Source organism: Leuciscus leuciscus (assembly GCF_965113295.1).
Source record: "Leuciscus leuciscus genome assembly, chromosome: 9".
Taxonomy (NCBI): Eukaryota; Metazoa; Chordata; class Actinopteri; order Cypriniformes; family Leuciscidae; genus Leuciscus; species Leuciscus leuciscus.
Window position 1 is genome coordinate 11,416,817 of NC_138733.1, and position 24,344 is coordinate 11,441,160.

At 37.9% G+C, this 24,344-nt stretch overlaps 1 protein-coding gene and 1 long non-coding RNA gene across 2 annotated transcripts in view; one reads left to right on the forward strand and one right to left on the reverse strand.

The window, feature by feature from the left end:
• LOC309505882 (thyroglobulin-like) overlaps positions 1-24,344 on the reverse strand; it is a gene marked incomplete at both ends in the record, with an annotated part of 133,452 nt that overhangs the window by 102,391 nt on the left and 6,717 nt on the right. Inside the window, 2 exons of the mRNA XM_082179343.1 lie at positions 20,244-20,465; positions 22,810-23,031. Coding sequence (XP_082035469.1) covers positions 20,244-20,465; positions 22,810-23,031 — 444 coding nt within the window. The remainder of the gene's footprint in view (positions 1-20,243; positions 20,466-22,809; positions 23,032-24,344) is intronic.
• LOC309506516 lies at positions 3,697-5,250 on the forward strand. The gene is made up of 3 exons (XR_014208825.1): positions 3,697-3,783; positions 3,878-3,993; positions 5,028-5,250. It is a non-coding gene; the product is annotated as an uncharacterized lncRNA (long non-coding RNA).

Here is a 24,344-nt window from a genome sequence, read left to right on the forward strand (position 1 = left end):
GTGATTAACTTTGACATACGAGGACAATGTTTAGATCAGTGCTGCTATGATTTTTGCTAATTGACATAAGGCGTTTTTTTTTTTTTTTTTTTGGGAAAGATGATATTGTGTTTAATGCTGTTGTTTCATTTAGTGTATCTCCATGTGTTCTCTATCCTCTATATCTACCTCTATATACTCCATAGGAATAATAGATGCTGTCTGGAGACTGTGCTGAATACGTTGTTCTGTTCTATGTTCTGAGTGACACCTGATGGTTAGCATTGGAGAAGTGCCATTCATCAACTTTTCTTAGATGATCCTCGTATCCTTGCAATATTGGGTGCCAGGTCCATTGCAAAGCCTTCTCTTCCTTCTTTTGAACCTGACACCTCATCGGCAGTAGTTGGGGTGTGGTACGTCCCATCTCACTGCTTTACTCCAGGACCAGGACACCTCATCCTCAACAGAATTCATCCACTGCCAAGAAATCCTCTTTTGAAACCCCACTCACGGTACAGGTTTTGTGATAAATTTCCACATTGTGACTGTGATCTGAACGACATCTATCAATACGTGTGTATGCACCTCGTTCCCAATACTTGAAGAAAATGGGTTACTTTTGTATCATTACCATCATTATATTCCTCGTCACTACAGGTCAATCTAATGACGAAGGGCTGATCCAAGTCTTCAAACATTCCCATCCTTTAACTGCCATTCAGGCAGGACACCAGGACAATCTGTGGTGGAGATTGCTCAACTACACTGCTGTACATGAAGGGTATTCTGAATGTTATGTATGTGCAAACTCTCCATATTCTACAGACAAACCATTCAGAGTTCAACCAGTGTCCGTTCAAGAGATTGAATTCAAATGTTTAATGTGGTTACAGGCAATGACTTATTATCTTCCAAAAGTTCCTTGTTCAACTTTGTTGTCTAAAATTAGTCATAAACTGATCACACTCGGTATTGACATTGATATTTTTAAAGAATGTGCTTCAACTTGTGAGTATATACACCCCCATGACTCTGTTCCAGCAAACGCACACGTTAAAGCTAATAGAGACGACACCATGCCTAAAGCTATTCAAGTTTATGTTAACCCAAAATTTATAGCTCCAGTGTGTGTGTGTCAAAATTCTGGAATTAAATATAAGTGGATTGGACATTCACGTTGTGCCAATCGATATGTAAATAATAATTCTTTCTGGGGTCCAACAAACTCCTCTGGAAATATGTGGTCAATGACAAAATCTATAAGTTATATTTTAATTACCAATGATGGGTTTGGAAATTTCTCAGTTTACACCGATTCAATCATTCCAACCTCACAAGAACAGTATGGATTGTTGAAAAATAAATTCTGGATTTGCGGGAACAACGCTTACTCATGGTTACCAGCGCAATGGTCAGGGTGTTGTTATATTGGCTATCTCTCAACCTCACTGACCTTCATTCCCCCAAATGATCAAATTGTAAATAAGAAGTTCACTAGACAAAAACGTGGAACATACAAACCGCATCTTAGAATCTCTTCACATTGGAAAACTGTGGGAGGCTTTTTTCCTTGGTATGGAACAGTGCAGAATGCATATATCATTGATAATATTAGCATGGAATTGGAATCTTTTGCTAATTATGCTATTGAAGGATTTAATTTACTGACTGATCAAATGAAAAGTCTGAGATTAGTGGCCTTACAGAACCGAGCGGCTTTAGATTATCTCCTAGCAAAAGATGGAGGCGTCTGCGCTGTAATCGGAGATCAATGCTGTACGTATATCCCAGATATAGACCATAACATGACTGATGTGATCGAACATATGACTCGGTTAAGGGATGAAATTGAAAACAGTAGTGAGCCTTCTACTGATACTGATTTCTTTTCTTGGGTTGGAAATATGATTGGTAAATCTCTTTGGAATCCTCTTAAAGATTTGGGTGCCTGTTTTGCTTTAATTATCGCCACTATACTCCTGCTGTATTTCTTTATACGTATTACTATTTGTATTTGTACTACTGGTTTTAAGAAACATGGTTTTTACTCACCTGCTAATACTAACAAAAATGATAATGTGTATGAGGATATTGCTTAAAAGTCCAGGAGGACTTAAGTGTGTGTGTATATGCAAAGCTCATGATTGATGACCAGTTCCTCATTTGAGCTAAACACACACGTATACATATATATATGTAGACTGATTTATTACCCCTTTGATACTTACTATTAAAAACTGATTATTACTTACAAATGTATTTTACCATTCATTGCTTTATTATTAATGTTATTCTTTACTAAAAAAAAATATCATCACTTCTTCGTGTGACTGGATCTCAGTGCATTAGTTCAAGGCGGCTTCAGTCTGTGGTGGAAAAGCAGAGGCTTACAGTCACAAGAGTGATAATGGGCAGAATCATTTTAGTGTGAAAAATGGGGAGTTTAAAATGTACTTTCATTAATATGTATCTTCATATTACACTTTAAATCAGAAATTCGGAAATGAAAAAACTGAGAGGGAAAATTGTTTAGAAAACTTATTTAAATCAGTGTGCTTATACTGTATTTAGATGGTAACTCTCTTGTAATATTTACTGAATATTGCTTGATAAAAAAAATAATTATATTTGCTTAATAATTGTTGTGTGTTGATTTCATTTCAGAATAATTAATAAACAAATCCAAATACAGAGTTCTGTGACAAATAAAAACCAGAACATAACTAATTTGATAGATATTCACTCTCCTTGGTGTTAACAACTGTATGTTAAGCCAAGAATTTAAGTTAATGGTGTACATAAACGTAACACATAAACATTTTTATAATTAGTACAATGTTCACTTGAATGGATAAGATTATCAGTCCTACATGTCATCAGGAAAAAGGAATAGAATAGAGATATTTTGTCATAATTGTTCATAATTTCTGTAACATGCTTTTACTTCGGAGCTACAGCACACGTGAGGTTTACAGTGAATAATATCATACATTTTAGTCTCATGACGGGCAATGCAGCCAATCCCTGCTGTCATTATATCATGTTCTGTGGATGATTTCATTCTATAATAAAATCCTAAAAAGAGGTACAGTATCAGTTTGGTCATATTAGAGAGTAAATCACACAGAGAAATGTCATAATCCACCTAAAGTGAAATCTGTTGCATTCGGTTTTGTTGTTTGATGCACACGCGTGTGTTAAGGAAGGGTTATTTGTAATCTTTCCCAAACTCGTCTCAGAAAAGACGGTAATTTCAGAAGAGATGACAGAGTGTGAAAGCCAGTCAGATAGTCATGCAAGTTTGATCTAGACAGGACACACTCGTATATCAGACAAAATAACCTTAACACACATCTGAACTAACGAACATTCTTTCAGGTTACAAAGTAAATTCTGTCACAACACTAAAGAAATCAAAACAACTTCTGTTGCTTCACTGTTAAATTAGCTAAAATTGGCATGTTCTGTATCTTTCTGTATGAAGTCTTGAAGAAATCCATAATTGTTACTTGTATATTTACTAATCCAATTGTGTTGGACTTTCTGATGGACCATTCCTCTGCAGGACTGCAGTAGAGAGGAGACTATAATATTTGCAGACTATAACTGATATGGACTGAATTATATGCAAATGTGAAACACTTTTTTGAACATTCACACAGCCTGCTTTGTTAAAGATTGCAAGTAGTTTATTTGCATATGGCTGATCACAGAAAGAATATTCTCTGAGTCAGACGAGACCAAACACATCTTCTCTGAAGAGCTCAGAAGCGTCTCCCTTCTTCTGTAAAATTCATTATGGTAAGTATTTTCATCATGGCTTTTTTTGTTTTGTTGCTTGTGTTTTTTTATTATTTTTTTTATTTTTTTATCAGGTTTGTTGTTTTAACTTTAGGCGTCAGGCGCACTGAGGATGTTCATGTTCTGCCTGCTTCATCTGTGTATTCAGTGCGATCAGGAGCAAGTGAACACTAACGTTCTTGTTAAAATTATCCAGTATTTTGATGACAAGTAAGTCAATATTTGCACAATTACAGTAAAATAAGTGAAATGTGTTAATGCTGAATGTGCATGTAGCAAAGTTAAAGGCAAGCGGGAACCGGCAAATGTTTAACATAAAACTTTAATCCAAAAATAAACAAACTCACAACCACACAAACACTACCACACAAACATAAAACACGACGTGTCGGTTCCGATAGCCTCGTGGGTAGAGCGCCGACATGTAGCGCCCTTGCGCTTCGGGCGACCTGAGTTCGAGTCCAGGCTCGTGGACCTTTTCCGATCACGTCCCCCTCTCTCTCCCAGTTCGCTTCTTGTCACTGTCATATCATAACCCAAAACACACTGCCATCCAGTTCCCCATCAGCTGGACGAACTCCTCCACAATCCACAATGTCTGGTGGTGGTGCTGGATAGCCCTGGGTGGACGACCCTCTAACTCCTCCAACACATGGTGAGTGGTGAACAAGCGTGCCGCACAAGTCCTGAAGAGTGAAACCAAAGCATCTTGATCGGCCCCAGGTGGCTGGTCCCAGTATAGGTCATAAACCAGCCCACCCCATGAAATCTAATGGACGCGATGGAAACTAAGCAATCAAATTACACTTCAAATACATTCTTTCCAAAGATATTTTGTCATTTTATGTAGTTTTTAACATGCTGGTGTATGTTAGTGCATGTACTGTAAGTGTTTTTTACTTTCTTTATTTTGTTTAAATAAGAATGGTTTTAGTTATTTGGTGGAATAAAAACGGAAATGTGATGTCATGATTGACAGCTGTGATTTTACACCGACATAATGAATGCAGTAAACCGTTTCTGCGGGAGTGAGGACGGGACTGTGATATCGGGCATATCAAGGTCGATGTGGCGAGCAGGTGACGCTCATAAGCAATCGCACCGCTGGCCCAGCTCTGTTCCCACGGCTCTCGGCCCCGCACTGCTTGCCACAGTGCATAAGCAAGGAAAAATGTTATTGATTCTGTCTCAGAAACAAGTTTTAGTTTTTGAAAACTGCAATATTTGTGATTTTTGTCTTCTAGGTTACAGTCAAGCAACCATGACAGGCCTTATCAGTATTCTGTAGTCATCAGGGTCCCATATCAACAGTGTACAAAACAGTTCAGTCTTGATTCGGTTTTCAACATGAACGAAATGGAAAGTGCCTTCAATGAAGACTAATGGTCAGCGACGGCTTTGTGAAGTCACACAAGACTTATTCAGTCTCGCTGCTGCAAAGCCGAGCTGGATCCAAATGGCCAGTTCTTCTGGAAAAACATTGCATTCTGAATATATTCCTATCTATCCTGTAGATGCCACAAATACATGTCCTCTGGACAAAATTTTGAGAATGCCAAATGATGATCAGTGTGTTGTTTTGTATACTTACTACTCACCTTGCATAGAAAAGTGCATTAAAGACCCACTCCGATGAAAATCATGTTTTTCTAGGTGTTAACATGTTCTTGTGGCATTTTTCTTATGCTAGAGGACATATCTTGAGAAAAATAAGCTCAAAGTTGTATTTCTGAGTATTTCTGCATTCAAATGGCTGTGAATCAGTAGCAGACGCTAAAATGCCGGCTAAAATAGACTGGAGTTGTGACGTAGTAACTCCACTGGGCGGGGCCCGCCCGGTCGCCCGCCCGCCCGGTCAGGTTCTGAGGAGTAGAGAAGACGATGGCGGATCAATACCTATGTGCGGTAGCGGGTTGCAATGCTAAGAGGAGAGATATTGGTATTAGCTTTCATGCTTTACCAAAACATGTTGCTGTGAGAGATGAATGGATTACGTTCCAGGGTTCCAGACTGCGACCATTTTTTGAGAATGTGCGAGTTAAAATTTTATGTGGTCGCATTTGTGCGAGTGCATGGTCATGTACTACTCAGTTAAATTCACGCATGAATTTTCCTGCATTGAACTTGTTTTAGCGCCCGCCAAAGTGAATTTTTGTCCCGCCAAAGTCTTATTTGATCGGTGAGTAATGTAGATGAACTGCTGCGCTTGTGACAGGACATGTTTATAACTGAAAGAATGAGCAGAGAGAGAGACCCGGACGCGCGCGCGCGCACTCTCTGTCTTCGGAGCCAGGCGAAAATGTAAACAAGACCTCACCGTCTCCAAACTAAGCGCTGTCTTGCTCTCTCTCCCTCGCACATATTAATCAAAATAAATCGACACGGCGGTAAAAGGTCGGAAGACCAAAGTTTCATGTGGAGCATTCGGAGATTTTTTTTTCTTTTTCTGAATTGCCGCTGGGTGTGAATTGTGCTAAAAAAGTTGCCTTATCTTCTCTGAAAAGCGTTCCGGACATTCAGCTGACATAAAACAACACTTTAATTAAACGAAAAAAACTATCCAGTGATGGAATGTTTTCTGTGTTGACAGAAAGAAAGAAAGACAGAAAGAGGCTGTTGCTGCCTATGTATCTCGCTTCAGCCAACGGCTCCGCCCACAACGCAGAGGCGAATTGCTAATGAGCTACTGCTGCTCTGCTGAAGCGAAGTCCCAGAAAACGGCACAGGTTTTGTGATTTTGGCTAAAAACGGCATAATCATCATTTAAAGACCACTGAGAATGTTTAAAAATAGCTCAAAATATGATCGGAGTGGGACTTTAACGATAAAGCTGACACTATTTTGTATGACTTTTCAAACTGGCTAAACACACAGAGAACTGGGATTAAGGCTTTAGTTTTCCAAGAGATCTGGCGCAAAGACTGGACTGGTGTCAGAGATCAGTTTGCAAAGATTAATAATCTAGTGCCTCTCTATCGTTGTGTGAAGGAAAATAGTCAAATTAAATGCTATAAGTGTGAAGATGCTGGCAGTGAGATGTTAAATCAAAATTGTGTGTCTTAAAAAAAACTATTTAATGTCAATAATGATATCTGCATATTTTCAAATCACTGTATGTCTTGCACCTAAATAAACTTGTTTTGTCCATGCATTAAGGGCACGAGATGAAAGATTCATCACTTTGTCTGTGTTCGTCTGAAGAGTTTTGAGTGATTATAATTGTTGCTGCACCTAACCAGACCAATTTCAGAGAGAATCCCACCAGCAAAAATAATACAAACGTGTTTATGGTAAAGATGACATGATACATAATTTTTAATACAATATGATTGGTTCTTCATATAATTCAGCAAACCCTTCTGTTACTAGGTAAAAGGAAATCTGGATTATTGTTTACTTAAAATTATGAGTTTATAAATGTAGTTATCTCTCTGGTTTCATTTCCCCTTTTGTTATATTCGGACATGATTCAGACACACACACACTGACTTTGGCCAAAGGACATTTGGGTTTCAAAAGCATATAAATATTAATCCTGCAAGGAAAATAAATGTTAGTTATGATTAATAAAATAAAAATAAAAAATCCATCACACTGTACATAAAATAATTGATCAAGTTGACACTGAAAGTGACACAATAACAGCCGTGATCGTGTGAAATAGCCTTGATGCTGCTTATATCAGCCAAAGGTTAAAAAACAACTACAGTGAAACACGGTGTATTGTTGCTCTTCAGTGAAACTGAAGGTTAATAAAGAGCTACAGGTAAATATTAATCTTTGTGATCAATCTCAATGTCATTCAGGTCTAGTGTGTAAATGTTCAGGAACTGACCTGTGCATTCACTCAATCTCTCAACAGTTAACCAAATGTTTGCAATGTTAATTGATTAATCGAATTTGTCTTTACATTCGGGTTTTTATATGTGCTTCATTTCCTCCTGATCATCAGAAGAGAAACAACAGAGCTTCAGATCTGAAAATAAAAGCATCTTCTTCCTCATAATTCAAGCAGTCAAAATGGTAAGTTTCAATTCAATAAATAAACATTATTTTCTTTTCTAAACACTCTGGTCCTTCAGATCATCTTCTGCATGAATTTATTAATTAATGAGTTTTGTGCTGAAATTAGTGATTTTTTTCACTTCAGGCATCATTGAAGTGTGTCGTCGTCCTCTGTCTGCTTCATCTGCGTGTTCAAAGCATTCAGGGAGATGTGAACCCTGCCGTCCTTGCTAAAATGATACAGTATTTTGATGACAAGTAAGTCTGTTTATACCAGTGGTTCTCAACCCGCGGCCCGTCACAAATGCTGATGCGGCCCATGCTGACCACGTAAGAAAAAAAAAAAAAGAAAAAAAAGTATTAATAACTTATAGTTTTACAATTCATATTTCATTATTGTTTTTTTAAATGTATTAAGTCAGGGTTACACGAGTTTTCCTTGAAGGCGCAGGTTAACCCAGTAATCACGCTGTTGTGCTTGAAAGTATTGAAGGATTTCATATGTCATATTTTCATATGTTTGAAGGACACACACACACTCCACAGGTTCCTCTCAGTGGATGTCAGGATCCACTCATGGAAACTACTGGATTCAGTCAGCTGGGGATTCAGCATATTACCCTGAGGAAAAGAGAGATCATAATGAGCGCAGATGCGTCTGGATGCGTGAGAGGAACCGGTGTCAGGGGGAATTCAGTCAATACGAACATTTTACTTCACAATGAGATAACTAGGCCTATAAAACGGGAAAAAGAGTTGAATAAAATGCCGCGGGTCTCTGCTGTAAACCCCCAGGATACTGTATTGTATTGAGTCCAAACAGATGCCCAAAGAATGTCTTAGATTTCACCAACAACAAACAGCATAATATCGACACATTGGGTTTATTTTATTAGTGTCTTGAATGTGACACGTCACCCTGTCGAGTGTGGATAAAAGAAATGAATGAACATCCCACGTCACGGTAAATTTGGCGCTGGTATGCGTGAAATGTATTATTATAATGCTGTTTGATAAGCTGTTCTGTCGGGAAATGAACACTAGATGGCGATATAAGATCAGTGCTCAATTCAATACCCGAAGACTGAGCATCCGCTCTCCGCTCCTCAAAATGTTCTGCCTCAGGGGCTGATCACACCTGACGGGGTTTTTCAGGTTCGAAAACGCGAGGTGCACAGCACTTTACATTACACAGAACGAGCAGTGCGCTGCGTTTTTTATGTTGCTAGGCAACCAATGAAACAGCTGTCCTGTCAGTCAAGTAAACGTCAAATCAGCCTTTTATTACCTTTATTTACTTTCTGTTAACATTGTGGTAGTTACGGTTCGTGAAGTCGTTAAGCTCCTGGTAACCCACGAGAGCACCACAAGTTTATCCTCTATCATCGCACTCTCCTGGCGTTCAAGCAACTGTAGCTTTCATCACTTAAACGGAAGGCCCGCCTCTCACTTATTCGATTGGACAGTGGAAAAAAACGCGATGACGTCGGGCGACTTCAAAAACGCGAGGCGCAGCAGGCGGTAAAACGCGAGGCGCAGCAGGTGCATAAACAGCGCGCAAAACGCTCGCTGCCATAGGAAACCAATTGAAAATAGGCGCCTCTCACTGCAAAAAACGCGTCAGGTGTGATCGGCCCCTCAGCGCTGGTTTTCTTCAGCATTGGGTTTCTGTTATTAGTGTCTTGAATGTGACACGTGACGTCACCCAGTCGATTGTGGATGAAAGAAATGAAACATCATCCTTTTTTTTCCAAGATGGCGACCTAACCGCTCCTGTTTTACCGAGCGCGTGTGTAAAAAATACAAAAGCTAAGTGACTGACTGTATTTAGATCCTGAGCAGAGTCTGTATGTGATCAATCGATTACCCATATGTCTACACGGGATAAAAAGAGAGTAATGAAGGCAGCTAAACAGGCAGTTGCAACAGGTTCGGCAAACCCTCTCGTGTCTAGCTGTCATGACTACACTAACTCGGTAGGCCAGCAGATTTTCCCTCGTACCCGGCTACACCATGTAAGCCTCCTGCACCTAAAAAAGCTCTTCTAAGAGATGATTGTGCAGGCTCTCCATCTAACTCGGACATTGTTGATATCTCGTCACTAATCAACACAAGATCGGACGCCATTGAAAAAATGGTAGGTGAAAATACCGTGAAAATAGAGGGTCTAAAGATGACAATCGACTTCGCCTGCAGAGAAAGGATGTGAAAAAAAGGGTTTAACATGTGGAGAAATGCATGAAAAAAGAAGAAGAAGAGGTCGCTCTTCTTGAAGTCAGAGTCACAGAGCTGGAAAATTACTCAAGAAGATGGAACTTGAAACTTTATGGAATTCCGGAATCGATTGTGGATGTTAAGATCGAGACCATTCAGATCTGCCAAGCCATACTTCCTCAAGATCAGAAAAAATTGGCGGAGGCAAATGACATCGTACATCGTCTAGGAAAGAGGCAACCGGGTATGACAAAACCAAGCGGCATCATACTTCGCTTTCTATCGAGATCATACCGGGATGCAGTCTGGGCCGCGGCGAAGAACAACTAATTTTTACGCGAAAAGGGCCTCCGATTTGCTGAAGATCTTCCGCAGGCTGTTAAGGAGATCAGAGCTAAATTATGGCCTGCCATTCAAAAGGCACGTAGTGAAGGGAAATCGGCGTACTTTGTCGGGGCGCGTGCCTTCATCGGTGGCATACTTCGTCTACAACAGATCGAGGAGGATCAGCGGAATGCAATAGGTGGCGAGGACATTATGTCTTAATGTGTTAATACCCGTATCATATGTTGCCCGCATGGGTGCTTTTGGGACTTTTCAGTTCAGGTAAAGATCACTTAAGGTCTTGTTTGCTCAGCGGTTAATTGACTTCATTTGTCACTGTTGGTGTTGATGCGCCGTGTTCGGTTCTCTCAAGGATATTTACTTTCCGTTACAAAGGTGACATTGGGTTTTTCTTTTTGATTTTTCAAGTTTGTTGTTAATGTCTTTTTCGATTTTATCTTTAAATGCCAGAGGATTGAGACATATCATAAAGCGTAAAGCTGTTTTTTGTTTCTCAAGCAATTTAAAACCGACTTTTGTTTTGTACAAGAATCGCATTCTATTCCTGAGGATAGCAAATTTTGGAGATCGCAATGGGGGAGTGATGTATGGTTTTCCGATGGTTCTGAACGTTCAGCTGGTGTTATTACTCTGTTGAATCGTTTTAATGGCAATGTTTTACATTCTGAAGGGGATTGTAATGGTCATTTTCTTATTCATGTTATATCTGTTATTAATATTACGATTTTAGTTATTAATATGTACGGCTACAACTCCAATGCAGAAAATTCATGACTACTTAACTTGATAGAAAGTAGAATGAAACACTGGTTGTCTAAATATCCTAGTGCATATGTTATTGTTGGAGGGGATTTTAACATCACTCTTAATAACCAAATTGATCGCTGGCCCCCTGGTAAGGATTCTTTGTCAACTAAGCACTAAATCTGTTTTTGGATAGATACGATTTAATAGATATTTGGAGGGAAAAATTTCCAGATGATTCAGGATTCACTTGGTCCAACAAGAATCTTAGTAGCTGCTCGCGCATAGATTTCTGGTTGATATCAAAGGACTTAAATAAAGAAGATATATAAGTTTCTGTTCACCCGACTCCTTTGACGGACCATAAAGCAATTATGATACAAATTAATTTTTTCGCACTAGACAAGGGAATAAGAACGTCTTATTGGAAGCTCAATAACTCGTATTTAAAAATTGAAACTGTCAAGGTAGAAATAAATCGCTTACTTGATCGCTATCTAAAGAAAGCTATTTCAGCAGAAGTAAGTCTGTCTCCAATCTATGAAAAATTAAAAGCTCATAGTTTGAATCAGAAGTTAGCAATGAGGATGTAGCAACAAGAAGGCTTTTCACACTGTGCTTAACCCAGGGTTATCGTCAAATGTGCTTTTAACCACAGTAGATGATGGCATACACAATATTATCTTCGGGGGAGGGCGGCATTTTTTTTTTTTCTCATTAATTACAGAAGTGAATGGGCTCATATACGTAGATACATTTTTTTAATGAAATGTAATTTTGTAATTTTCACTGATGACTAATTATTGCAGTGTAATTATTATATAACTGTAGTTAGCCTATATAATTCATTGTATAATAGACCTAAATGTTTTTAAAACATTTATAATGAGGCATAAACTAATCTATCTCATCTTTTATTATCCTCGCAGTGTGTCGGTTATGAGGTGATGCGATATGAAACTAAGGTGGGGCAAATTAAATAATATTAATCTAATAATAAAAGTAGCCTAATAATAACAGTAATAAATTATTATTATATTATATTATTATTATCTTCTTCACTCCAAAAGCATGCCCGTCCGCTATGGTACATATATATCTCAAACAGTATGTGATTTCGGATGCAGCGTTTGAGTTGTATGTGTAACATAAGGACAACATCTTCCTTAAAAGCAAAGGTGACATAAAAAATGTCACATACTCAACAAAAAGTTATTAATACAAAAGGAATAAACCTATTTAAAAAGATAAATCAATTTAATAAACAAAAAATAAATCATACAACAAAACTTTTTTTTTTTTTTTTTTACATAATCGACTAATACATAATACATAATTCTCATTTAAATAAAAAGGTAGAAAATACCAAGATATTTACTGTATATCGCCATTCAGCCCCAAAATACAGACATAGGATTTATTTTGGCCATATCGGCCAAATCCACAATGTTTGTGTCTAGATACCCTGATTTAGTGAAACAAAGCTATGTAATGTTAAAAATAAAACATTATTTTCACTCATTCACTTATACCTGCTCACCCAGATCATGTCTATGCAAAAAAACAGCCAAGGAAGTGCTATCAGACAGCACTCTTCAATGCATAAGACCGGACCCCATCTCGAGGCCTCCTTTCAGGTGCCTGCCTAAAAACCCTCTAATTAGAACCACTGGTAACCAATTCACCGGCTACATACAGTATGTTTGAGTGGAAAATGTCAAATGGCGATGGAAAACGCATCTTTTGGAGTGAAGAAGAGCGTTCAATTCCTATCTTTATAGTCTGAAAAGTCCATTCAGGAAAAACTTGACAGCAGTCGGACTCTGTTATGAGGATGCACAATGCTAGCGCCTCATGTAAACAGGTTGTTTGCTGTGTTCATTTAATCAATGACAATTAATTTACAAATATGCAAATAAGAACGTTAACCCAGGGTCTATAATGTCAATGTATGGATATCCATGAATTAATTGTTAACCGTGAGTAAATTATGAGCAGGGTGAAAATGTAAGTGATAACCTACGCAAGTGTCGAACTCATCCACGGTTGATATACTTTGAAATCTGAGAACATGACTGACATTTGAGTGAGACGGAGCGGAACGCGGAAGATGAAGTATCCTATACCTGGGCCTTTAGTCGACAAAATACAATAAGATTGTATTTTAATAGAAAAGCTCTATTAATGAGGTAGTAGAGAAATGAGAAGTGATTGGTTAACTACTCATTGATAAAAAAAAACCCCAAAAAACATTATAATAATCATTAATCACCTTAAACAATGTTAACAGCTATAAGAGAGTCGATAAAGATGGACATCCCCGTCAGTATGCCACCGGCCGCCATCAATGTGTCACTTTACCAGGGTTCAGACTCAGAGCTCATCGCAAATAATATTATGCTCTATTGCGTTAAAAAATAACGTAGCTTACTTCCTAACTAAACCGATATCCTCAACGTCATATAAAAACCTATTTGCTGAACCAACTGTGCTATTTTACCTTGTTTTTACAGCGCTGCGACTAATGAATTGAAGTCTCACACAGACTATTTAAATATTTCAAGAGGGTTTCCAATGGGTAGACTATGTTATGGGTTAGTGGTTGGTTAGGTTAGAATTGAATAGTAAGTGCTATAGAATAGTTGAAACTGCTGAAAGAAAAAAAACAGGTTTCTAGAAATGCAGGTTCTCTGAAACTGCAGAACTCTGGTATTGCAGGAGTTACATAGTGCACCTTTAGCAAACTGACATTAACAAGAGGAAGTCTCGACTCTGTCTTGTGCGACAGCTTGTAAAGGAGAAGGAAATATTCCCATAGATCAGGACTGTCTGCCTCTGTCCTGCAGATCGCAGTAATGGATTGATGTTCAAAGACTGACATTTCATTCTTACAGAGATCTAATCGGGTTAGAAAGAAAGAAAGAAAGAAAGAAAGAAAGAAAGAAAGAAAGAAAGAAAGAAAGAAAGAAAGAAAGGTTTGTGAAGAAAAAAAGAGAGAATTGTATTCATGTTGGTTTCATAAAATATGTAGTCAGTTAATATGTGTCTAAAATTCTTACATTTTCTTTTCATAAAAGCTTTACCCACACAAAAATCAAGGATCTTTCTGGTTTTTTTTTTAAATGCTTAAACACAGCATGACAAAAATGAAGACCTAATGTTCCAAACCTTAAATATAGTATAAAGCCTTTACTTCTGCAACATCAGCAGCTCAAAATAAAACAAATACTAAAACAACTGATAAGCATTTTTAAGTATCAGATCACTGAAATATTGAGAAATAGCTGAATCCAATCTCTGTCTGAGGCAGAGTCAGGTGTTGAATTTCTTTCCATTATTTGGAAATATACAATAAAAAAGGAAGGAGAAGATGAAGGAGATCAGGAAGACGATATAGACTTGGAGAAACAGGACGGGAGACAAACATACGTATCATACACTTCATAGAATGTAAGTGCAGATGGGAAGGTGAGTCCTCCTTACTCATGAACAAGACCAGACAAAGTGCCAGAGTGAGGCGTGCGAGATGTGGCTTTGTGGCCTGTTGAAATGTTGATCAGCTCCTGTTCTTCACATGTGAAAGGATTGATCATCTGGTACCCCTTTTCCACCAAGGCAGAGCTGGTGCTGGTTCGGAGCCAGAGCCTAGTTTCAAATCGGTTCTTTGTTTTTCCACCGCCAAAGCACCAGCTCCGAACCAGTAAAACTGGTTCTTAGTAAGCTCGTCAGTCGAACCAACTCCGAACTGGCAATAGCTCTAGCTCTGAACCAGCACCCGGTTCTTGTTGGTGGAAAAGGGGTATGGTTGTTATTTTCCTTACACCTTCTGCCTCCTTTGCACCTTGGCTGTCCTCGTGGTGTTTGGTGTTATCCGCATCCATGTGTGCCATAGCCTTTGTCTGCTCTGACACAGCTGTCAGAACTGGAAGAGCTTTCAAGTATTTCTCGATGGCTGCTGGCTGCTGACTGATGCCAGTGAAGAGTTTTGTCTTAGTATCATGGTTGTAGGTTTTTTCAAGTGCCATGTCTGTCCAGACAACATTGAACTGTCCTTCTGTTTGACGTACAGTGAACTTCCCATCCTTGAATTCCCTATAGATGTTTGGCGCCAGTGTAGGCAAGCTTCTCATAGCTTCTAGGTGGTGGGGTAGGCAGGATACGTACTTGTAGTGGCCAGCAGCTACAAGGTATGGTAACATCTTTTCCACTTCAGCCAGATGTTCCTCCTACAGACCTGCACGCTCAGCGTGGATGCACCGTCTAAGAATCATTACCATATCTAGCACACACATGTACTCAGGTGTACACAGGTCTGGCAAATGCTTCCCAGTGTAGAGCAAACATGGCTGCATACACCAAAGTGTGGGCATGCAGCATTGCATAGTAGTCTTTACCACTGATGGTTTTGTTTGATGTTCCACAGAGACAGACATCAGCCTCGACCATGATGTCTTCGATTCCAGTGGACTGCATCAAATGCCCATGGCTCCAAGGAAATTCGGAGGAATATGGAAGCCACCCATGCGCAAGATATGTTGGCATACTTCTCTTTGTTCTTCTTTTACAGACTCAGCACCACCTCATAGATTGCTTGGTCACATGTGATGATGGCACACTCTTGACCATGTTTTCAAACTAATTGTTTTAGTTTTACTCATATTTTTGTCATCTGAATTGTTTTAGTTTTACTCTAGTTTTAGTCGACAAAATGCAATAAGATTTTAGTCGACTAAATCTAAAATCGAATGGGTTTAGTTAAATTGTAATGCATTAATTTAGAATGTCTCTAAAATTTCCAAACCCATTATATACTCCCGGAGAAAACATCTATTAATTAACCTGTTAATATGAATCATTTTTAAAGTTTGAACATGCAATACAGACACAGATTTAACTGCAGTGACATCTGCAGTAACTGTAGAAAAGTTATTGACACTTTTGTCAATGTCAATGACAAAAAAATGCCGTTGACGAAAATAATGACTAATATTATAGTGTCAACGAAATTAACACTGTTCTGAGCATTTAAAAAAAAAAAAAGTCTCTTCCCCATTCCTGTTAGGAGTTATGGCCATTTAAAGAAACCACAGAAATTAGCTAAAACGACTAAAGCTAGTTAGGTAAACTAGTAGAGAATGAATGTTGCTGCTACAGGGATATGTTTGGGATGAGGAATCATCAGAAATATACTTGTTTGAAAACGGGCGTGGTCCTTTCAGTTAATTACCATTACAATATCCATATTACTATTCTTTTCCCAAAACACTGGGACAGACCTACCGGTATTCACTAAAGTCACTGTCACTTACCACAGACAATGTTGAGCAGCTTCAAAGTTGGTAACCATTGGTTACTATTGGTTGGTTGTTCCAAACAAACTCATTCAAATTACTATGATCACATGTGTGTACGTAAGTGTGCCATGATGTTAAATATCCAGCATGTTTTTCAGAATTTTTAAAGTAGCCTAAAATTCTATTGAGGTTCTGAGCCTGCTGATCAACTAGTGAAATCACAGGTCCATTGATTTTGGGTGGATTTCTTTTTTTTCTCTGTGGAATGAGTATACTGTTTGGTGAAAAGAATGACATATTGACTGAAGTAATGATGAAAATATTTGAAAAAAAAATTAAAAAAATTCTGCATTAAATTTTTATGCCTACTTTTTTTTTTCTTTTTTTTTTTAATTGATGCAAAATCATGTCGATTTCCTCAAGATTTGAAAAAAAAAAAAAAAAAATCGGAGAAAATTTTTTTTTTTTGTGGCCACACTAAAATGGCCTCAATATTTCCGGAATTTCTTTCCGCGATATTTCCGGCAGAACAGACCCTCCAATTATTGGTTCTTAGGGTCAAAGTTAACAGAAAAAACACAAATAAAAAGTATGGCAGACCATGTCAGGTTCAACCCATTTTTGAGACTTTGGCTCCCCGACTATGTGTATTAGAAGGTTCGCACTGAAATGGTGATTTAAAGGTTACTTCTTATTTGCAGTGTATGCTGTGGGTTTTCGTCTGTGTCTTAAAGGTGGTAGGGGTCCATAAGAGCAAGCCCGACCCTCTTGCAGTCTTGAGGAGAGCTATTTCCTACTTCTCTGGATTCTATTGTTGACACGTTTTAACATTTGATGGTCTGTGTTGGAACAAAATTGTGTTTTTTTTATGAACTATATTTGTTGCCTAGAATCAAGTATTGGGATCTGTGGAGGGCTCCTCCTGCCTTAAATAAGGAGGTGGTGTTGTCCGCTTATATTGCCTACACTTACGAGAAATTGTCACAACAGCTGCTCGAGTGCTGAGAAAATGGCAGATAGTGTACAACTCGCTGAGGGCGGGAACTATGGTAATACAGGACTGTCAATCAGCAGCAGTGGGCGGGACCTGAGCAGTATGATGTCAAAAAGGAGTAGGTGGACTTTTATCACTGTAGAGTGATTGGGGTCCTAAACACAATATAAAAGTAGATTTTGCATACTAGATGCCCTTTAAGTTAACCTGGTGTCTCCTAGACACCTACAATTTTATACTCTACTAGACATCTCTCCACAGGTCTGTGGAGTTCCACTTCAGCGCCATCACTTAGGAATAAATAAGATCTCTAGTACTCCACTTCAGCACTATCAGCACTATCACTTGAGAATAGAAGTCAGATATCTAGTGTCTAGCCAGACTTACAGACAGACTCCAAATAATGCCTTTGAATAAGCTTTAATCACAGCCGGGAGGACCTCACATCAATCACAGAGAATCCAGAATACAACAATTTATATAGGATAGGTACATGACAAAGGTAACATGAGTCATTACATCATTTTTCTCTAATATGATTACACTGCATGTATGATCACAGGTGTTGAGCAGCATTTCTGTCCGGCAGGGCACTGACCATCATGGGAACAGTATTCGGCACACACTGGATTCCCTTCACTAGGGCAAAACTTCTGCAAGAATAGAGATTCAGAATTAGAAAAAAATAAACATATTCAAAGCAATTAGATAGAACTGAACACCTACAAAAGTGGTTACCATTTCAATTGCATTACCATACAAAAGGGGAAAAATTGAAAAAACGCTGAAAAATTGTTGTACTGTAATGCATTGACCATGCATTGACCATGTAACATAAGCATGCTTACTGCAGTAGTGTCATTCTTGTTTTGTAAAGATAAAGAAAACACTGGTTGGGTTTTTTTTTTTTGGAGTGTGTTTGTGTGAAACCTCTGCTAGTGTTGAGGAAGAATGAGATAATTTGATGCATGAATTAAGCGTTTTGGTAGTTTTAGTGCATTTTGAATGTGAAATTAACTGCTAGGAGAATGTGTGAAGAGTTTTGAAAGAGTAAAATAAAACAGTAAATCACAGTATTTATTTTTTTATTGTGAGTATGCTATTTAGAGTACTTTAACCCATGCAGAAAAGTTTAAAATAAAACACAGAGCCTGATGCAATTTGGAATTTATAGATTTCCCATCTGGAAGACAGGCGTACACATGTTTTTTGTGCGTACATTTGTTTTCTGGAATCACACTTAAACATTTGAGAAATGATCTTAGATCAAATTTAGGATGGTTGGTTTGCAACACTTAAAGCAGCAGATCTTAAAGTGACAGCAGCATAATAAACCAGTTGCTGTAATGTCTGTCAATAATGTTAAATCACAGATCTATATGTTGTATGATTGGACACACTCCTGGCTTTGCTGTTAAACAGACCTGATATATTGAAGGGTAAGTAAATGTGACTTGGGGATGCACCAATACCACTTTTTCCAGAACGAGTCAGATTCCTGCATTTTCACTGGATTTGTAATTTTTAAATGTACTGGGTAGAGAAACCAAAGGAATATATTCATAATAATAATAATAATAATAATAATAATAATAATAATGCAGTCAAATAAATGTGAATTATAGAAAGCAAGTAGTGAATGTGAGAAATATATTTATAATTTATGCAGTAAAGACTGTAAAGTGTTTGATAACTTTAATCAATTTCTGTATATTTTTCGCCCCGTTAGACAGGTAGGAATGCCACAGGAAAAGGTTTATAAAATGTAAATTATTATAATGGTTTGATGTGAAGATTTTTTTAAGTTCACTTAAGTTATTTTTTTTTAAAGCACAATAAATGTTGAAATTTATAGCCTTCAATTACTGTAGTGTTGAATGTCTCAATATTTAATAATACAACTTAAACTAAGATCAATTTCAGAGACAGTTCCAGTATTAATATCAGTGATCCTGGCCTTCATTCATAAAAAGATGCCATTACAACAAATAATTAAAATATACCGTCTTTAATTTGTTTCTACATCGATTTGGATAGCAGCTATGAAATTACTACAATATAAAAAGATTAACGGATGTTTTTTAAATCGCGATTACAGAAGTGATTAGCTGTAATTAACTAAAACCTAATAAAACCTAATATTCATAGAAAAATGTATCGCTTTTAATTATACTGTAATGAGGAATGCCTATAATTAATGGCTAAAATTTAAGCAGAATTTTTTATTTTTTATTCTGCGAATACATGTAAATAAGTGGGCGTGATTAACTCACATGCAGCGTGCGTGAGACTGACACGCTGAGATTTCTCAAAGAAACATGGAGGAAGCAGATCAAGAGGATCCACAATGGAATTACGTTTTCTAAAGCGTTGTTGTTAAAGTGATATTTTCGGGGAGAAAGGCGCAGGAGTCAGTGATGGCCACGGGTTCTGACCTGTGTGCAAAGTTTCAAGAGTTTTCGAGCATGTTAAGGGCCCCAAAAGTGCACGAAAGGTTGACAGAAAAATTATAATAAAGAATCTAAGGAAAACAATAGGGCCTTCGCCCTTTCAGGGCTTGGGCCCTAATAACATAAAACAGTTATTTTAAATTGTAGTAATATTTAATAACAATATTACAGTTTTTACTGTATTTTTGATCAAATAAATGCAGCCTTCGTGAGCAGAAGAGACTTATTTTAAGAACTTTAAAACTGACCCCAAAAAACAAAAAAGCATTTGCTACCTCTCTAATATCAGATCCCAAGACAATTCATTAGTAAAAAACATTAGAAATAGTTATTTAAAATAGGACATGTGACCTATTGAGAGAGGACTATGACAATTTTCTACAAAAAACTTCAGGTTCAGGTAGACATGCTTACCAGGCTTGTCACAGTTTATACTGGGGTATCCAGGTGGAGTTCGGGTTCCTGGTATCTCCTTCCCACTACTGTCCACACACCAGCTGTAACCTGTGGACCCGTGGAACTGCTCAGGCTTGTACTGACCCTTCTTATCACACTGAGGGATATAGATTCCAATCCGATCACCGTTTTCACTCTGAATTCTGTCTCTCTCCCACTCACAATGGGTCTTGGGACGACCTTCAAGGTAAACGTACCAGAGATTATAGAATTTACTTGAAGGGTTAGTTCTCCAAAAAATGTAAATTCTGTCATCAATAAGTCACCCTCATGTTGTTCCAAAACTAATAAGACTTTCGTTCAACTTCGGAACAACAAATGAGGTTCATTCGACTCACAATAGTTACATCCATGAGATCGACCTCTTACAACAAACACACTGCTGAAATTCCATCAAGATCAGTTAATGTATGCTGAAGTTATAACACACTTCCTGTGTCCCTTATTCGCCATAAATTTGTTTCCTTGCCACGGCCAAACCGTTCGAGATATCAAAAATCGGTCTGCAATTTATCATCCTCAATGTCTTGTCTTCATGCACAAGTTTGGTGGCAATCGGATGGAGTATTTCACATTTCAGAGAATGAGTTTTTCAAACGCGGGTTCCGCGGGTTCTGACCTGTGTGCAAAGTTTCAACAGTTTTCGAGCACATCTTTTACTGGGTTTAAATGTTTTTGTTTATTTTGCTATTTGAAAAAAATGCCTTTGAAATCATTTGGCGCAGTGATATGGACATGTAATGCGGTCAAGACCTGTCTGGAACTACTTTAGCCTACTTTCCCCCAAAAATAATTGCATTCCTTAGAATCTTCGTCGTCAACCAGTCAGATTCAAGCATTTAACAGCCCCGTAGTCAGGGGTGTGTTTATAGTGGGGGTGTTGGGCTGGTCTAGGGGGTGCAGAGTATATCAGGCATTTGGGCCCAGGACGCTAGGGGGGCTCAAATCCCCACTTTGGTTTATTTTATTTCTTCTTTTGTGATTTTGTTTTCTTACATACACGAACATGTTAAATAATAACAATGCAGTAAAATAAATGTGAATTATAGAAAGCAAGTAGTGAATGTGAGAAATATATTTAATTTATAATTTATGCAGTAAAGACTGTAAAGTGTTTGATAACTTTTTTCAATTTCTGTATATTTTTCGACCCGTTAGACAGGAAGGAATGCCACAGGAAAAGGTTTATAAAATGTCAATTATTATAATGGGTTAAAGTGAAGATTTTTTAAGTTCACTTAAGTTCTTTTTTTTTTTCAAGCACAATAAATGTTGAAATTTATAGCCTTCAATTACTGTAGTAGTGAATGTCTCAATATTTAATAATACAACTTAAACTAAGATCAATTTCAGAGACAGTTCCAGTATTAATATCAGTGATCCTGGCCTTCATTCATAAAAAGATGCCATTACAACAAATAATTAAAATATACCGTCTTTAATTTGTTTCTACATCGATTTGGATAGCAGCTATGAAATTACTACAATATAAAAAGATTAACTGATGTTTTTTAAATCGCGATTACAGAAGTGATTAGCTGTAATTAACTAAAACCTAATAAAACATAATATTCATAGAAAAATGTATGGCTTTTAATTATACTGTAATGAGGAATGCCTATAATTAATGGCTAAAATTTAAGCAGAATTTTTTTTTTTTTATTCTGCGAATACATGTAAATAAGTGGGCGTGATTAACTCACATGCAGCGTGCGTGAGACTGAGACGCTGAGATTTCTCAAAGAAACATGGAGGAAGCAGATCAAGAGGATCCACAATGGAATTACGTTTTCTAAAGCGTTGTTGTTAAAGTGATATTTTCGGGGAGAAAGGCGCAGGAGTCAGTGATGGCCACGGGTTCTGACCTGTGTGCAAAGTTTCAAGAGTTTTCGAGCATGTTAAGGGCCCCAAAAGTGCACGAAAGGTTGACAGAAAAATGATAATAAAGAATCTAAGGAAAACAATAGGGCTTTCGCCCTTTCAGGGCTTGGGCCCTAATAAAAATAATCCTAAGGAAAACGATAGGGCCTTCGCCCTTTCAGGGCTTGGGCCCTAATAAAATAATCCTAAGGAAAATGATAGGGCTTTCGCCCTTTCAGGGCTTGGGCTCAAATAAAAATAATCCTAAGGAAAACGATAGGGCCTTCGCCCTTTCAGGGCTTGGGCCCTAATAAAATAATCCTAAGGAAAATGATAGGGCCTTTGCCCTTTCAGGGCTTGGGCCCTAATAACATAAAACAGTTATTTTAAATTGTAGTAATATTTAATAACAATATTACAGTTTTTACTGTATTTTTGATCAAATAAATGCAGCCTTCGTGAGCCGAAGAGACTTATTTTAAGAACTTTAAAACTGACCCCAAAAAACAAAAAAGCATTTGCTACCTCTCTAATATCAGATCCCAAGACAATTAATTAGTAAAAAACATTAGAAATAGTTATTTAAAATAGGACATGTGACCTATTGAGAGAGGACTATGACAATTTTCTACAAAAAACTTCAGGTTCAGGTAGACATGCTTACCAGGCTTGTCACAGTTTATACTGGGGTATCCAGGTGGAGTTCGGGTTCCTGGTATCTCCTTCCCACTACTGTCCACACACCAGCTGTAACCTGTGGACCCGTGGAACTGCTCAGGCTTGTACTGACCCTTCTCATCACACTGAGGGATATAGATTCCAATCCGATCACCGTTTTCACTCTGAATTCTGTCTCTCTCCCGCTCACAATGGGTCTTGGGACGACCTTCAAGGTAAACGTACCAGAGATTATAGAATTTACTTGAAGGGTTAGTTCTCCAAAAAATGTAAATTCTGTCATCAATAAGTCACCCTCATGTTGTTCCAAAACTCATAAGACTTTCTTTCAACTTCGGGACAACAAATGAGGTTCATTCGACTCACAATAGTTACATCCATGAGATCGGCCTCTTACAACGAACACACTGCTGAAGTTCCATCAAGATCAGTTAATGTATGCTGAAGTTATAACACACTTCCTGTGTCCCTTATTCGCCATAAATTTGTTTCCTTGCCACGGCCAAACCGTTCGAGATATCAAAAATCTGTCTGCAATTTATCATCCTCAATGTCTTGTCTTCATGCACACTGAGTTTGGTGGCAATCGGATGAATTCTCTAGGAGGAGTATTTCAAATTCCAGAGGATGTGTTTTTCAAACAACCCATAATAGCTGACTTCCTGTTGGGTGGAGCTAATAACATAGATTGCGGAAGTTGCTCGGCCCGATGAGATATGGGTACCGAGATTCATATTAATTCATGCAAGCGGGTTTAATATATGGACCAAGTTTTCGGACCCCATTCAAGGGGGCGCTGTTGAGCCCCCCCCCTGCCACGCCCGGGTACCAGCTTCAGCCCGGCCCTGATGGCCGTGCGTTCTGACCTGTGTGCAAAGTTTCAACAGTTTTCGAGCACATCTTTTACTGGGTTTTAACTTTTTCGGTTATTTTGCTATTTAAAAGAAATATCTTTGAAAACATTTGGCGCAGTGATATGGGCATGTAATGCGGTCAAGACCTGTCTGGAACTACTTTAGCCTACTTTCCCCTAAAAATAATTGAATACCTTAGAATCTTCGTCAACCAGTCAGATTCAAGCATTTAACAGCCCCGTAGTCAGGGGTGCGTTTACAGTGGGGGTGTTGGGCTGGTCTAGGGGGTGCAGAGTATATCAGGCATTTGGGCCCAGGACGCTAGGGGGGCTCAAATCCCCACTTTGGTTTATTTTATTTCTTCTTTTGTGATTTTGTTTTCTTACATACACGAACATGTTAAATAATAACAATGCAGTAAAATAAATGTGAATTATAGAAAGCAAGTAGTGAATGTGAGAAATATATTTAATTTATAATTCATGCAGTAAAGACTATAAAGTGTTTGATAACTTTATTCAATTTCTGTATATGTTTCGACCCGTTAGACAGGTAGGAATGCCACAGGAAAAGGTTTATAAAATGTCAATTATTATAATGGGTTAATGTGAAGATTTTTTAAGTTCACTTAAGTTCATTTTTTTTAAAAGCACAATAAATGTTGAAA